At 44.2% G+C, this 13,807-nt stretch overlaps 1 protein-coding gene across 1 annotated transcript in view; it reads right to left on the bottom strand.

The window, feature by feature from the left end:
- Nucleotides 1-13,807, bottom strand: part of ACSF3 (acyl-CoA synthetase family member 3) — a 359,801-nt gene that overhangs the window by 293,866 nt on the left and 52,128 nt on the right. Inside the window, exon 5 of the mRNA XM_069216898.1 lies at nucleotides 6,143-6,288. Within this exon, the coding sequence (XP_069072999.1) occupies nucleotides 6,143-6,288 (146 nt within the window). The remainder of the gene's footprint in view (nucleotides 1-6,142; nucleotides 6,289-13,807) is intronic.

The following is a 13,807-nucleotide window of genomic DNA, read 5'->3' as shown; positions in this document are numbered from 1 at the left end:
CATCTGAAGCGTTGTCACCCCTTCATGGTTGATACCACATTGTTTGTTGTACTGGGGTTGTTTTGTTTATGTTTCACTAAGGGGGGTCACTAGGCAACTTCTGCCAGGTGTGGGTGGGGGTGACGAGGGACAGCTGGGATATAGGTAATGTTGCTACCTTTTGAACTACTGTTAGTTTGTTTTTCTGTGCGCACCCAGGACACATACGTGCACTCAATTACCTCGCATCGATGACTGCTACGCATACTATAGGGCGACCGATTTTAACTTTCACATTTCTGTCCTGGAATATTAGGGGTTTAAATAAATCATGCAAAGGGAAGCAAGTCTTACAATATTTAACCAGACACAGCGCACAGATAGGCTTTCTGCAAGAAACTCATTTAGCGCCCACCTCTAGAGCTACATATGCTAAACAATAGGGTCCTCCCAGATTTTACTCTAACGACAACTCCTACTCCTGAGAAGACTGCATACTGATCCATAAAACTTTACCATTCCATCACCAACACACTATTACTGACCCACATGGCAGATTCATTTTGGTACGTGACATGCTGGTCGGTCACAGGACTGCCCTACTTAATATATATGCTCCCAATGTAGACAACCCCGATTTCTTCTCCACGCTCCAGATGCATATAGACAGGGAGCCCGCGGACCACCTGATACTTGGAAGTGACTTTAATCTACTCCAAGATACAGGTCTGGGCACCACATCCTTGCACCTAGTGAATAATCCCTAATCTTTGAAAGTGCTACGCGATATATGCCATACTTACTCCTTGCGGGACCCCAGGCCGATATCGCCCTCTGCCACGCTACCCTATACATTCTACTCTGCCCCCCCATGACACCTGGTCCCGCATAGATTTCTGGCTTCTGTCACCACAGACCATGTCCTGACTTTGCTCTGTCTCCCATCACCCGCGGACTCTTTCCGGCCACTCTCCAGTTCGACTCGATTCATGCACTCTCTATCTGGACTATTTTGAGCGTCCATGGCATTTCCCTGCTACGGCTCTACTAGATGAGGTGTTCCAGTCGGATCTCCGCACCGTGATTATAGAATACTTTGCCATAAAAGGGGCCTTGGTCACATCTAAAGCTACATTATGGGAGGCGTTCAAGGCCTACATAAGGGGGATCACCATTGCTAAGCACTCAGGTGTTCTGCGAACTATCTGCCGGGATATTAGCCATATTGAATCTGCACTGGTGGAGGAAGACAGAGGGGCTGCTTCACAACCCGTGGGGGTAGATCTGCTCGCCTGAGCTAAATTACTGGACACATTTCAGGGATTGGTGGAAAGGGAGGCCAACTTCTTGGGTAAATATGCTAGGGCGCGTTGGTACGGCGAGGGCGAGAGGTCCGGCCGCCCACTGGCATACCTTCTGCGTCCCTCTAGGTTGCTCTCTTGTATCCCTGAGTTGCAGGAGACACGTGGCACGAAAACCTCAGTGCTCTCTGAAGTACAGACACTACTATTTGATTACTATAAGCAACTTTACAGCACCTGCATACAGAGTCACTCCCATGGGACACAGCGGTATCTGGAGGAGGTGACCATGGAGTTCGCCACAACGACAGTATCTAAGCAAGCCCTTGACGTCCGAGGAGGTTATGCTGGCAATTGACTCGTTGAATGGCATGGACGGATTTACTGGTGTCTTTTATAAGGCAAACAAGCACGTCCTAGTTTCCCACCTTCTGGACATGTACCAGGAGGCGATGGAGGAGGGAGTACTCCCGCCCACGCTACAGGAGGCCATGGTCACTTTTCTGTTAAAACCGGACAAGGACACCACCCTCTGTGGCTGAACCCACCCATTGTCACTCCATACCATACCAGAACAGGACTCTGCTTTCCCTACTCAACCACAATCGCTGTTGCCACTTGGCCATCCATTGGACCCTACGGACGTCCAACAGTTGGCCACGACGTGCTGGGCATGGCGTCGATTGGCTCACCTTCTGTCCTGTAACTTGCTATATTCAGCGGCGCTCCCCCTAGGCAACAATCCATGGCTCCCCCTTACAGCGGAGAAGCTGGTGCAACAAACGCTTGGCTCTTTCCAGCTTACCACTGTGAGTGACCTCTTCCTGCAGGATCATTATTCTCACGAACGGAGCACAGTCGCTTTGAATCTGCCACATACGTGTATCATTTTGTCCCTCGATGTTTTCAGAGCACATTACAGGAACTTTCACCTACTTACCAAGTAGCACCCTCTGATTTCTCACCTCTCACATTAATCATAACAGCAGACTCCAGCACTGACTTGGTTTCCAAGCTGTACCGTGCATCCGTTGAGCTTTTCCCTGTTCAGGACGGAAGCGTGCAGGAGGCCTGGAAGGCAGACCTGGGCGTCAGCTGTCCGATAAGATATGGTATTACTGTTGCTCTCAGACACGCACGGTGTCTTTAAATCATAAACATAAACTTTTACATCATAAATGTATTTGTATAATCTATGTGACTCCTAGTGCCTTGGCAAAAATAGACCCCTCCAAATCCTCGGTATGTCTAAAGGGTAAAACAGAAAATGCAGATTTCGCTCATCTAACATGGATATGTGGCGGGGTAGCGGAATATTGGAGAAATCTTTTTAATATATTGTCTTCTATGGTGGGTACTACTGTCACTCCTGACCCCCTGATGGCACTGATGGGATATGCTGAGAACATTTCTAAACCTCTCTGGCGCTTCACAACCATAGCTCTTCCCTTGGAAAGGTGGGAGATGGCTTTACATTGGGGTTCTGGGGCACTGACTATGGTGCAGAATGGCTCCGGAGCCTCATATACTACGACACAACCAGCGAGATATACGCCTCTCTGCAACCTCTGACCTCGCGCCCAAAAGACATCTGACAGCCTTTGAGGGACTATTTGTCAACTATGAATGACTTCAAGATGCGGGACGATCCTGCCTCTGAGCACACTGAAGCCCATGGTGAGCGGATATCCGGAAACAGAAACATCGCTGATGATTGACTCTTTGGACTTCTCAGTGAAAATAGTGCATAATATATGTCGTCCTCCTATAACCTATATGCTACTGCCCCTTATTTTTCCACTTCTTCTTGTATGAGCTTCCTATGTGTACAGATCCCAAACTGCAATTGTATAGAGACACGGATGGTGCATGTTCATGTCCTTGCTGGGTGCACAGCCTGTAATTTTTTAATCTTTTTGGTTTGAAATTTAAAAAGAACAATGTTTATTTACACACTCATCTTCAATACATAAAGGTCAACGCGCTTTAAACCTGTGAGTACTCAAATACCAACCATGTGGATCATTTAGAGAATCAAGATTTGGTTGTATCGAGGCAAGAATGGCAGATAATCTACCTGGTAAGTCAATACTATAATGTAATGTTTTCTTAAGTACCCAGATAATATCTGGAACACGGATTTCCTAAAGAGCAGACTCCAATAATTTTACTTTAGGAGCTATGGACTCTCCCTTTATAGTTAAAAAACCATGCCGTTATGGCATAAAGAGAATAGGATCAGTGTTTGAAGCAATATAGTCAATTGTGGTATCTGTTAAAGCAAGAATAAACGTTTGATTTGTAAGAATAATATTTAAAATGCTCATTTACAATATATATAAATGAGTCCCCTAACCTACATTTGCTAGTATTGCCCTTTTCACCCTTGGTTTTATCGAAACAAAATTAGTATTTGCAATCCCGAGAGTTTCTCTCATATCCAAGTCCTCAACCAAATCTAAATGGGCACTTTCCAATCTAACATTCCTATTCCATCAGTGCATCAGGAAACCTTGATTTAACCCTGAATAAGACTGTAACTTTGTCCAGGACATTAGCTAATTTTTGGAAGTCGGGTAGACAATAACACAATCTTAAAAATATAGTCGAGTGATCTCTCTAATTAATTATTTGGATACTTTGAGACCAAACGGGTTCCTACCAACTGTCTGCTACAAAAGGAGATCAGCAGAACTACAGCCGATTTTAAAGAGGCTTTTCTTAAACTTTGTACCCCAAAGAAGACTGTGAGGGACTTGTCTGCTTTCACTGTAGGTGATATAAGACCATTCAGAAATAAGGGGCTTAGTAATGTATTTATTTTGCAGGAACATTATAGGGCTATCAATCAAAAGGGTCAGAAGAATCACATGCTTTCCTCCCTTGGATGAAGCCACTAATGTCCATGAGACTATCTGACAAATGTCTGCCCCCCCCCCTTTTAGAGTCTCATATTGGACTCTAAAGCCATCTGACATATCATAACATCGGTTTGGGGATCCTGTAGCTGTTTCCAGCTGACAGGCAATCACATTTAGGGCAGGTGTTGGTCTACCACTCTTAGAGAGCAAACATTCTTCCTCCCAAACACTGGGCCATCTCTTATGAAAGTTGTCTTCCAGAAGATTATGTACCTGAGCAATTTGAAAAGGTGCAAAACCCATTTTACTATTGCAAAAGAATATTCAATTTGTTCAGTGTTTTACTACTAGAGCGAAAGCTAAGTTTTAATAGCTCCTATTTAACTTGGTTAAACACCTTTTTAGGACAGTGTGAAAAGAGTTAGATCCTTAGCTTTAGCATTATAATAAAACAATACTGAACATATAGCTTCATATTTGTTATTGTTGTTGGGCCAGGAAAAACGTGAAACAAATACTATTTACAACATAATCCAGTTCAGATGCGTAATATGAAATGCGCTATTTGCCCCTGTTTAAACTGCATATAGTGGGTTGTGGGGTGTCCACAATTTTAGTCAGTTGCATTTGCATAGTTACATCTGAAATTTCAGGAAAATTATGTGAAAATGTGTAGTTACGCAAAATGTAAAACAGACATTTACTACTGTTTTTTAGAAGGAAATGTGTCCTTGTGTCAAATTTAAATGAGAGGACGCATTTTGTGCAAAAAAAAAAATTAAAAAAATACAGCAAAAATACAACGACCACAAGCACCAACTGCTTGAGGTCTGGTCGTCCATGTTGTGTCCCTGTGCTCGTGCTAAACCTTTTTTTCTTGACCTCAAATAGCATGTGATTATGTGGCATGGTGTATTACCGTAATTGCAGGATTTTCGCTCATATTATGCATGTTTACGCCAGTGTAACAGAAACGTTGCCCAAGCCTAGTGTTGTTTACCTACGTGTTGACAAATCCTAGCAAGAATCTTGTTGGCAAACAGTGTGAAAGTCAGGTTCAAAGTGCTCTTAGTAACCAGGAGTTTCAGAGCACAAATTTCGCCAGGTATTACCTGAAGGAATCTAGGAACATGCAAAAACGTGTTTTTAGCTCTCTGTAACAATACAACTGAAGGTTATTTCCCATTTGCGTTCGTGAAACTCAGAAACCGTGACCCGGTGGCTCAGGCATAAATCCTCAGTATTTTTGCATCCACAAAAATCTCAGGACTGAGAATGGCTAAGTCTAAAATGTATGTACTGGACAGTATTAGAACAAAACACGTCCTTGCTTAACCCAGATTCTACACACTATTTTGCAGGGACAGTCCCCATTTAGAACTCAACTCCCTTACCCAGGTATCATCATGCAATGCAACCATCAAGAAAAGGTCGGCTTGAGGAAGCCTCTAGGGTTGCAATGTCCAGTACAATAGATTTCACCAGACAAGTGACCTATCTACTTCTGCAAAAAACAATGAGTCATCGGCGGCTGCGCAATGCAATGGTACTACTGCATTCTGCATCACAAAAAATATCTTTCATAAAGCTGCTATGTAATTTTGAAGTACAATTGCATACATGAGCCCACTCGGTCCAAAAGCAGATGACAATTTCGTGTCTATTTTAGAAGGTGATTGAGCAAACTGAATCCACCTGAAGTGGCACTGATCATTCCTCAGATCCTTCTGAACAGTAGAGCTGCCCATGAATGTTAATATTTAGACTTCTAGGTAATACGTTTTATTAAGTGTGTGCTTACATCCTATACTTTCCCAATTTTGGAATAAAAGGGAGATGATTTGCCAGAGACCTCAGGTCTCATTGTTCAATAGTTGACAACTCAGTCTATTACCCACATGCCCATTCCTGGAAGGAGAGGGGCACATTCACAGACACACAAAGGAAGATGCTGAAGCACTTTCCAAGCGCATGCTCTCCAGATAGTATAGCCCCAATTACCTGGCACACGCAGTCCTCTCAGAGGGTTTGAAAGTGCCATCCCAATTTCGGTCATGCCGTACCTCTCGAGCAGGGTATGGCCAGTGATTTCCTTCCACTTCTCCAGGACAGGTACAGGAAGTGGCGATGATCCTGAAACCATCAGTCTGTAATGAGACAGAAATGGGGAAAACATCACACACTAGAAATGTGAAGTAACAATATCATGGCCCATCACAAGATCTTATCCCGACTCAAAGTGCTGTCAATACAAAGTGATAGTGATACAGATGTAGGCAGCTGTCTTAACATTCGATATACACCCTTAAAAGGGACAGGCCAGACAGAAAAATTATAAGACATTAACTTATAAGGATCTGAATTACGAAGAGGTGTATGAACTTGATAAGAGTAAAGTTACTGAATACATGCGCATGCCCCCATGGGTGTGGGGGAAGACGCTCAGACGCACAACATCTTCTCTACCTGTGGAAAGAAGCCATGCTGGGCCCTCATCTCATCTGAACAGAGGAGGGCCAGGAAATCTGGTTCATGGCTTACATTTAACCAATCAGATACCCGGGACAGTATGAGACAAGCAGGAGAAGTTGGTGGACTACAGTGCGGCCGAGGTGTACAGGAAGCGCAAGACGCGAGTGAAAGTATAGGAGAGGTGGCATGCCAGGCATAGTGACATCATAACTGAGGTCCTGAGTCCACGGGTGCCACAATCCTACTTTGGGTCATGGCCTGAGGCAAGAGTGTGGGGAAGGTAAAGTGGAAATTTGTAGTTAAGCACCTTCTGCAGTACTGTTGAGCTCATTTACCCCCATTACAACACTGAGAATACCCTGCATGAGTTTGGATCCCTACTATTTCTATACAGTCCCAAAGCCATCTCACTAAAGTCCCAAGAGACTAGTAGGTTGTTTGTTATGGTGTTGGTTTAACCCCTAAACCACGTAATACAATTTCTGACAATTACCATCTTGACATCCTGATATCCAAGAGTCTTTCCTGAGGGATCCCAGAGACCAGAGCCCAACTAGAAGAATCTTCACATGAACAACTGGCACAAGTCTTCATAAACCTTACCACCCCTCCACCAATATGTCTCACTCTGAATCCATGATGAAGAAAACTCTTTCACAGAAATACCACTGCATTAGTATGCTGTGTCTTCTGTATTTTATCACACTTGCATCAAAGTCCTTCCAGAAACACAGCCTTGGAGATCACCTCCCACTACCCAACAGTAAACATTCCATCATATAAATCCAAAAAAGACATTCCACCAAATACTACACTCAATGCGACTGCACTCGACTAAGGTAACCCCATAGCTCCTTATGACACAATTCAATTGGGATATCAGACAGTAACTGCCCCCATACAACAACTGGCCTCTGCAGTGCAATCCAGAACAAGGAATCCCAGCATGGAGCACAGCATGACAAACATGCAGTCATGATGACAACAGAACGGTTTGTAAGCGTAAAAAAATGACACATATTTCCCTTCCTAAAATATCAACCAGCAAAATGTAGTAATACAACAATGTGAAAATATACATTGATGCAGATATTATCCTAGATAATACTTGAACAAATTCACCAGTATACAATTGTTATATCAGTGCGGGTGTACGAAGGAACATTGGCTGATGCACAAGGAAACACAAGCCTTACAATTCTCATGCCTCTCGCCTAAAGCATCAGATTCTTCACCAAATACACTTGAACTAGTCAACCTGGTATAGTCATTTCCAGGTGCCAAAAAACACCACCTGAGACGCATTATTTAACAGCCCAGTCTTCTACCTATCTCAGGAATAGCAACACTGCATGACCCTAGTGCCACATACGACTCCCAACAACTATAACTGTTTTAGTTGCGACCTCTTCACACATCTGAGCAAAAGAATATTTAGATACAACCTTTGCTATTCATCCTGAAATAGAACTTCCAACCCTATACACAACTCCTGACCTCCTTGCACGTGCCAGGATTGGCCAAATGCTTACAACTTCCATCTAATTTACCCACACCAAGCTTCACATCTCTACCATGCTATAAGCAGTTTGGTGCCTGGAGCTCTGCCACCTCAACAAGTCAAATGGCCAAACACCCACAGTACTATCTTATGTGTACTGAAATATCCATATTTCCTTGTGCAGGATTACCTGGATAGGAGTATCACTTATGATATATGTCTGAACTCCTTTACTGATGAAGTGATTGCCCCTTTCTACATGTCCACTGGCTTTTGGATTCTATAAAGTCACTGCCCTGTCATAGATCATTATGCTTTCCAAGGTAAAGCAAGGAATCATAACATGGAACACGAATTGTAAAACATATCAATGACAACAACAGCATGCTCATAAAATGACACAGGATGGCATAAGAGTGGGTAAGAGTCAAACACCGGTCTGGACTTGAGAGATTTAACATTATATCAATGCCTCCGCAAGGCTGAAAAAGTCGGGGCAAGGTCAGCTGCATTTCAAGTCAAGCATGACTCATGGCTGACAACGCTGATTCGTGCCAGAAGTCTCAAGTAGAACTCGGACTACTCACCTTTAGATGAGATTTGGGGCTTGTCAAGTCCATCTCATTGAGCTCTGCTGCATCAAGAGTAGCGTCAGCGGCCTAATGGTCGCGACCTGGGTCTAGCGATACAAAGACATTTGACTGATGGACAAGAGCACATCCTACGTCACTGACCACCAACCATCAACCTCTACATCATGCCCCAGACCCCAGTGTAAAAGGGATGTACAATGCAATATACCGCAGAGAGGTCTTCATTACACCATCACAGCCATCAACCTTTCTACATCATACACCAGATAAAAGGGATTCACAATGCAATATACTGCAGAGGGGTCTTTATTTCACATGACCGAGTCTCTTTCGAGGAAAGCTGGCAATACAAGGCGAACGTGTATCCAGCCTCCAGCCAATAACAGAACAAGATAAAGCAATCTCTCGATCTGCAGTAAGAGCACCGCTGAATGAGGCTTACACTGTGATGGTGTCAAGGAGGCATCGAGCTGAGAGGATGGGACTGATATTCTTGTACAGAACTCCATGAGCGGCCACGGCCTCAGCAGCAGAGGGCGAGGCCAGATCAATGCAGTGCGTGCCTGACTGATCCCATTTGTGTCAGTGCAGGCCAAGGGCAGGTAACATTTCATCAGTGGTAGTGGGGGCAGGGAGAACCAGGGCTGCATGGCCGATAAGAGGGAGAGATAACGATAAAGATATATAGAGTGTGGGGGAAGGAAGACATTTAAAAAGGACAGGCGGGCGTGTAGTTTAAGATATGAAGGAAGAGATAATGCTAAACAGATAAAGATAGGGTGCAAGGAAAACAAAATAGAAAAGCGGAAAGAAGCTGTAAAGACATGAGCCAGGGAAAGGCAAAGTAAGGGAACGGAGGGAATTAGACCGAGAAATGGAAAGAGGAAAAAAAGTAACAAAGGGAAAGAGAGATAAATGGAATGAGAGAAAGGAAGAGAACAAGCGAAAGGAACACAGGAAATGAAAAGCTGGAAAATTGATGAGACAAGGTGAAACACAAATGAAAACAGACACAAAGGTAACCGAGAAAGGAAAATAAATATAGAGTGGAAAAGAGAAAGAGAAGGCAATGAGGGAACAGCGGGAAAGACATGGAAATAATGAGGTCCTGAAAGCGACAGAGAAATGGATAGATCTAAAACCAGAACAGACAAATAAAAGAGATAAATACCAAGGGGAGAGAAGAGAATAGGGAAAGAGAAGGAAACAGAGGAAGGTAACAAGAAGTAAATAACAGCAAAGAGAAGGAGAATGAACGAGAGAGAGAAATGGAACGAGACAAAGGAACAGAGAAAGAAATAGACAAACACAAGAAAGGAAACTCACAGACAGCAGGGAACACTGAAAAGTGGAACAAGGTAGAAAAAGCACAGGAAAAAATATATGAAACAAGCATTGACAAAGTCAGTAGGTCTTGCCTTAGAGGTCTATTGCCTCTGCCAATGCCCTTTCGTCATGCTGTACAGCATCAAAGAAGATGCCGTAGTTCATGAAGGAAAGATAAGAAAAAACTGAAAAACAGAGCTAGGATGACGCGCCCGCTGAGCCATTTCATTTTGTTGGGAGCATGAATGAGTTAAACCTGCTCGCGGCGAGCACCTACATAATGACGCACTGCAGCTGCGTCATTGCCCCATTTTTTATGTTAATGGGTCCTTGGGTTGGGTAGCAGCTGGGAAGGGCAGGGGACAGCAAAGTGGAGGGGGGAGGGGAGAAGCAGATGGATAAATGAGAGGTGAGAGCAACATGGAAGAGAGCGGAGGGCAAAGAAGGACGCAGACAAACAAAAGCAACATAGTGTATTGGGCAGGAGCACGAGGACAAACAAGACCAACGTGGGGGGCACAGAAGCACAAGGATGAGAAAAGGCAACCCGAGCACCTGTGGGAGACAGAAGCACATGGATGAGACAGGTACACAGAACATGGGTGAGAGAGAAGCACGCGAGGGAGACTGCTAAAAAATACATGCACTCTCACGGAGTGCTTAAAAATATAGGAAAAAAGTAGCACCCAGAATGGATGCACTGGAAGGACACAAGTACTTTGGCCAAGCTCCAGGGGAGGGGCAAACACAAGAAGAGGAAGTAAAGTCCACAGATGCTAACAGATAATAAACAAGCAAAGGAGACTAACAATACACCCCACCAATGGTAGGCAATAGGCACGGTAAAAACCTATTGTAAACTGGCAATTGTCTTGCAACAGCCTGCTATGCATTGTCTAGCTGGCGAGACCTAAAAGGGTATGAAAAGACACTTAAATAATTTCCTGTTCACTGTTGTCGAGAGCGCCAAACCATAAAAAGTGCCTGCAATTCATCAGCTGAACACAGCAACAGGGTTGGAGCTTCCCCTACATCCGGCTGAAAATTCTTCTGTAGAGGTTGACATGGTGCCTTTCAAACACTCAGCCACAAAACATACTTCAGCGTCCCCCAAGAGGTAATCCTGCCACCTGTCCGCAGACACAAGTCCTCTTCTGCTACAAGAGCAACTCTTAAACCCATGGGAACCCTATTTCCAGATACATGGGTCTCATCAGGGCTTTATTGTTACATGGACATCTACAATAATAAATATAGTAGGGTTAAGACAAGTGGGTGGTGTACGAAGCTGGCTATCTATGTAGAGTACCAAACGTAAGGGTACACTATGTAGATAGTACAGGCGCCCCTTTATTGGTTTACACGGGCAGAAGTGACAATCCCAAACCTCTCTTCTGTGGTAGTGTGGGCAAGCAGTTAGGATTATCAGAGAGTAGTGCCAGGCATTTGATGACCACAGAAAGTCAATAAATGAGAAACACTCAAGAAGGAACTGGAGACCAATTGTTAAAAAATAGTTACTCTGTTTATATTATGTTTCAACACCAGAATACTTTCAAAAGAATAAGTAATGTTGCAGTTTTATAATGATGTACCTAGTAACACTTTTACTTAAATGCGCTTTTGCGCTGCAAAGTTTCCAAAGTACTTTTACTGCATAAGAGTCCTTGCAATCAATTCTCAGGGATCCCCTGTAGGGAGTAGGGTGCTAAGGGTGTAAGGTCACAAACAAGAAAAGCAGTTCAGTTTTGCCCGCTCTGGGGCGCCCAGGTGCAGTGGTGCTAGTTGAGTCTGGTTTCCTGTGAACTGCACACTTCCACCAGTCGCCTGCAATTCTTGTTCCTGCTGCTCTTCTTTGTCCTCTTCTTCTTTGAGTTAGATTATTCGGTTCTGGTGTCAGGGGGCCACCAAATACTCAAATTAGGGGCGTTTTGGGGGAGTGTAGAGTAATAGCCAATGGGCTAGTTACCCTTGGGGTGACTACACCCCCTATATGACCACTTCTTGTGGGGAGTGGGCATATACCTGTCCCAGGAGGCCTAGTTCCACCAAAAACAAGATGGTGGAAACCTTATTCGAGTGTCCACTTTGGGTGGCCCACCATAGGGGCGTGGCTTGCCCAAAGGTGGTAGAAGCCTACAGGCTAATTTTCCTGCCTGTCGTGGTGCCAAGTGGGCCTCAGAGCAGGGGTTGGCAACACCCAGGTTTGAGGAAGCCATGGTGGCATACCAAAGGCAGCAGGGCCTTTGATGTCCCTGGCCTTGTTATGCAGATTCACTAGCCATCCAGCAGGAGTAGGTTATAGCACCTTCCTCCAGAGCAGGCTTTGTTTCCAGCATCATAGCACGGGATCCCACCTCCATGGGGTCAGAAATCTGTCTATGGTGGCAAGCTGGTCGAGACTAGTCAGCCAACACACTAAGACTAGTGGGGTTTAAGGGGCACCTCTAAGATTCCCTCTGGGTGCATGTCACAATTAATCCAAGGCTGGCATCAGCCTGGATTAATTAAGACGAGGTGTTTGATACTAAACGCCTTACTTTTTACTGAAGCCATTATGTAGCTGGGGAACTCGTAATTACAAGTATCAAGTGCATACCTTAAGATGCCTTCCCTGCTTACCTCCAATGCTCAGCAATGGAGCTGGGCATCACAGGGTCGCATCTGCTTCTGTAGATATTTCCTCACATCAAATATAATGCACTCTGTCTTAGGGCTCCAAGGCCTGCTGCAGTGGTGACACATATATTTAAATGCAGAGATTGTGACATGGCACACAATGGGTGTGCCATGTCGTGTTTTCGCCTGGTCTGCATCAGGACGTGCAGACTGCAATGGCAGCTGTGTGCAACTTGTTTCTAGGGGGATCCCTGAGGGTGGCACAAATTGTGCTGCAGCCCTTAGGGACCCTCTCCCCTACCCATGCCCTAGGTTCCAGGAATTCACTTACTAGACTTACAAAGGTAGAGATGTGTGTGCCAACTGTACACATTGTTACTTGTTTTTAGGGAAAGAGCACTGGCACCCAGTGCACCTCAGTCGAAAAACATCAGTACCAGTGAGCAAAAAGTGTGGGGTGGGGTGACCATGTCCAAAAGGGCCACTTTCCTACAGGCTGTTGTCACCTGACATGTCTGTATCCTATATAAGATTGGAACGACCAAGCTTATTAAAGGAGTGAAGAGGTATCCACCCCAGTGAAAATTACATTTATACTTACTCAGGGGTTCTCAATGCCTGTAAAGATGAAAAATTTATCAAAAACGGCGATTGTATACATCAATTTCTTCTGTATACATTCCCACCTGGTTGCTGATTCTAAAGCCTTTCTGCTTTAGAATCAGCAACCAGGTGGGAATGTATACAGTGAGATAGGTTAATGGAAATACAATATTCACATGTCGCAAATACAAAGCGACCCACATTATGTCAACAATCACAACACCAACATACAAGGATATATACAAAACAAGATCAATGCAAAGAATCCATGTATACTTCATGCAGGAGATCCTGTAAATTTGCTCAATTTAACGATGTGCATTATGTAATAACAGATTTCAGTAACTATTTTTAGTCTTGTAATAAGGTCACAAATCAACACCATTCCGCTATCAAATTCAGTCCTCTTTCAATGGAATCACACAGTGTGATCCACTTACATTCAAGTCTTTGTAGACTGAGGGACAGATCTACTCTGTTCGGCAGATGTACCACATACAGTACCTGACACTGGATGTTGTTGCCCCTGTGGTTTGCCTCCATGTAAGGTGA

This window comes from Pleurodeles waltl, chromosome 12 (assembly GCF_031143425.1).
Source record: "Pleurodeles waltl isolate 20211129_DDA chromosome 12, aPleWal1.hap1.20221129, whole genome shotgun sequence".
Classification (NCBI taxonomy): Eukaryota; Metazoa; Chordata; class Amphibia; order Caudata; family Salamandridae; genus Pleurodeles; species Pleurodeles waltl.
This window is presented reverse-complemented; position numbering and strand designations above follow the sequence as displayed.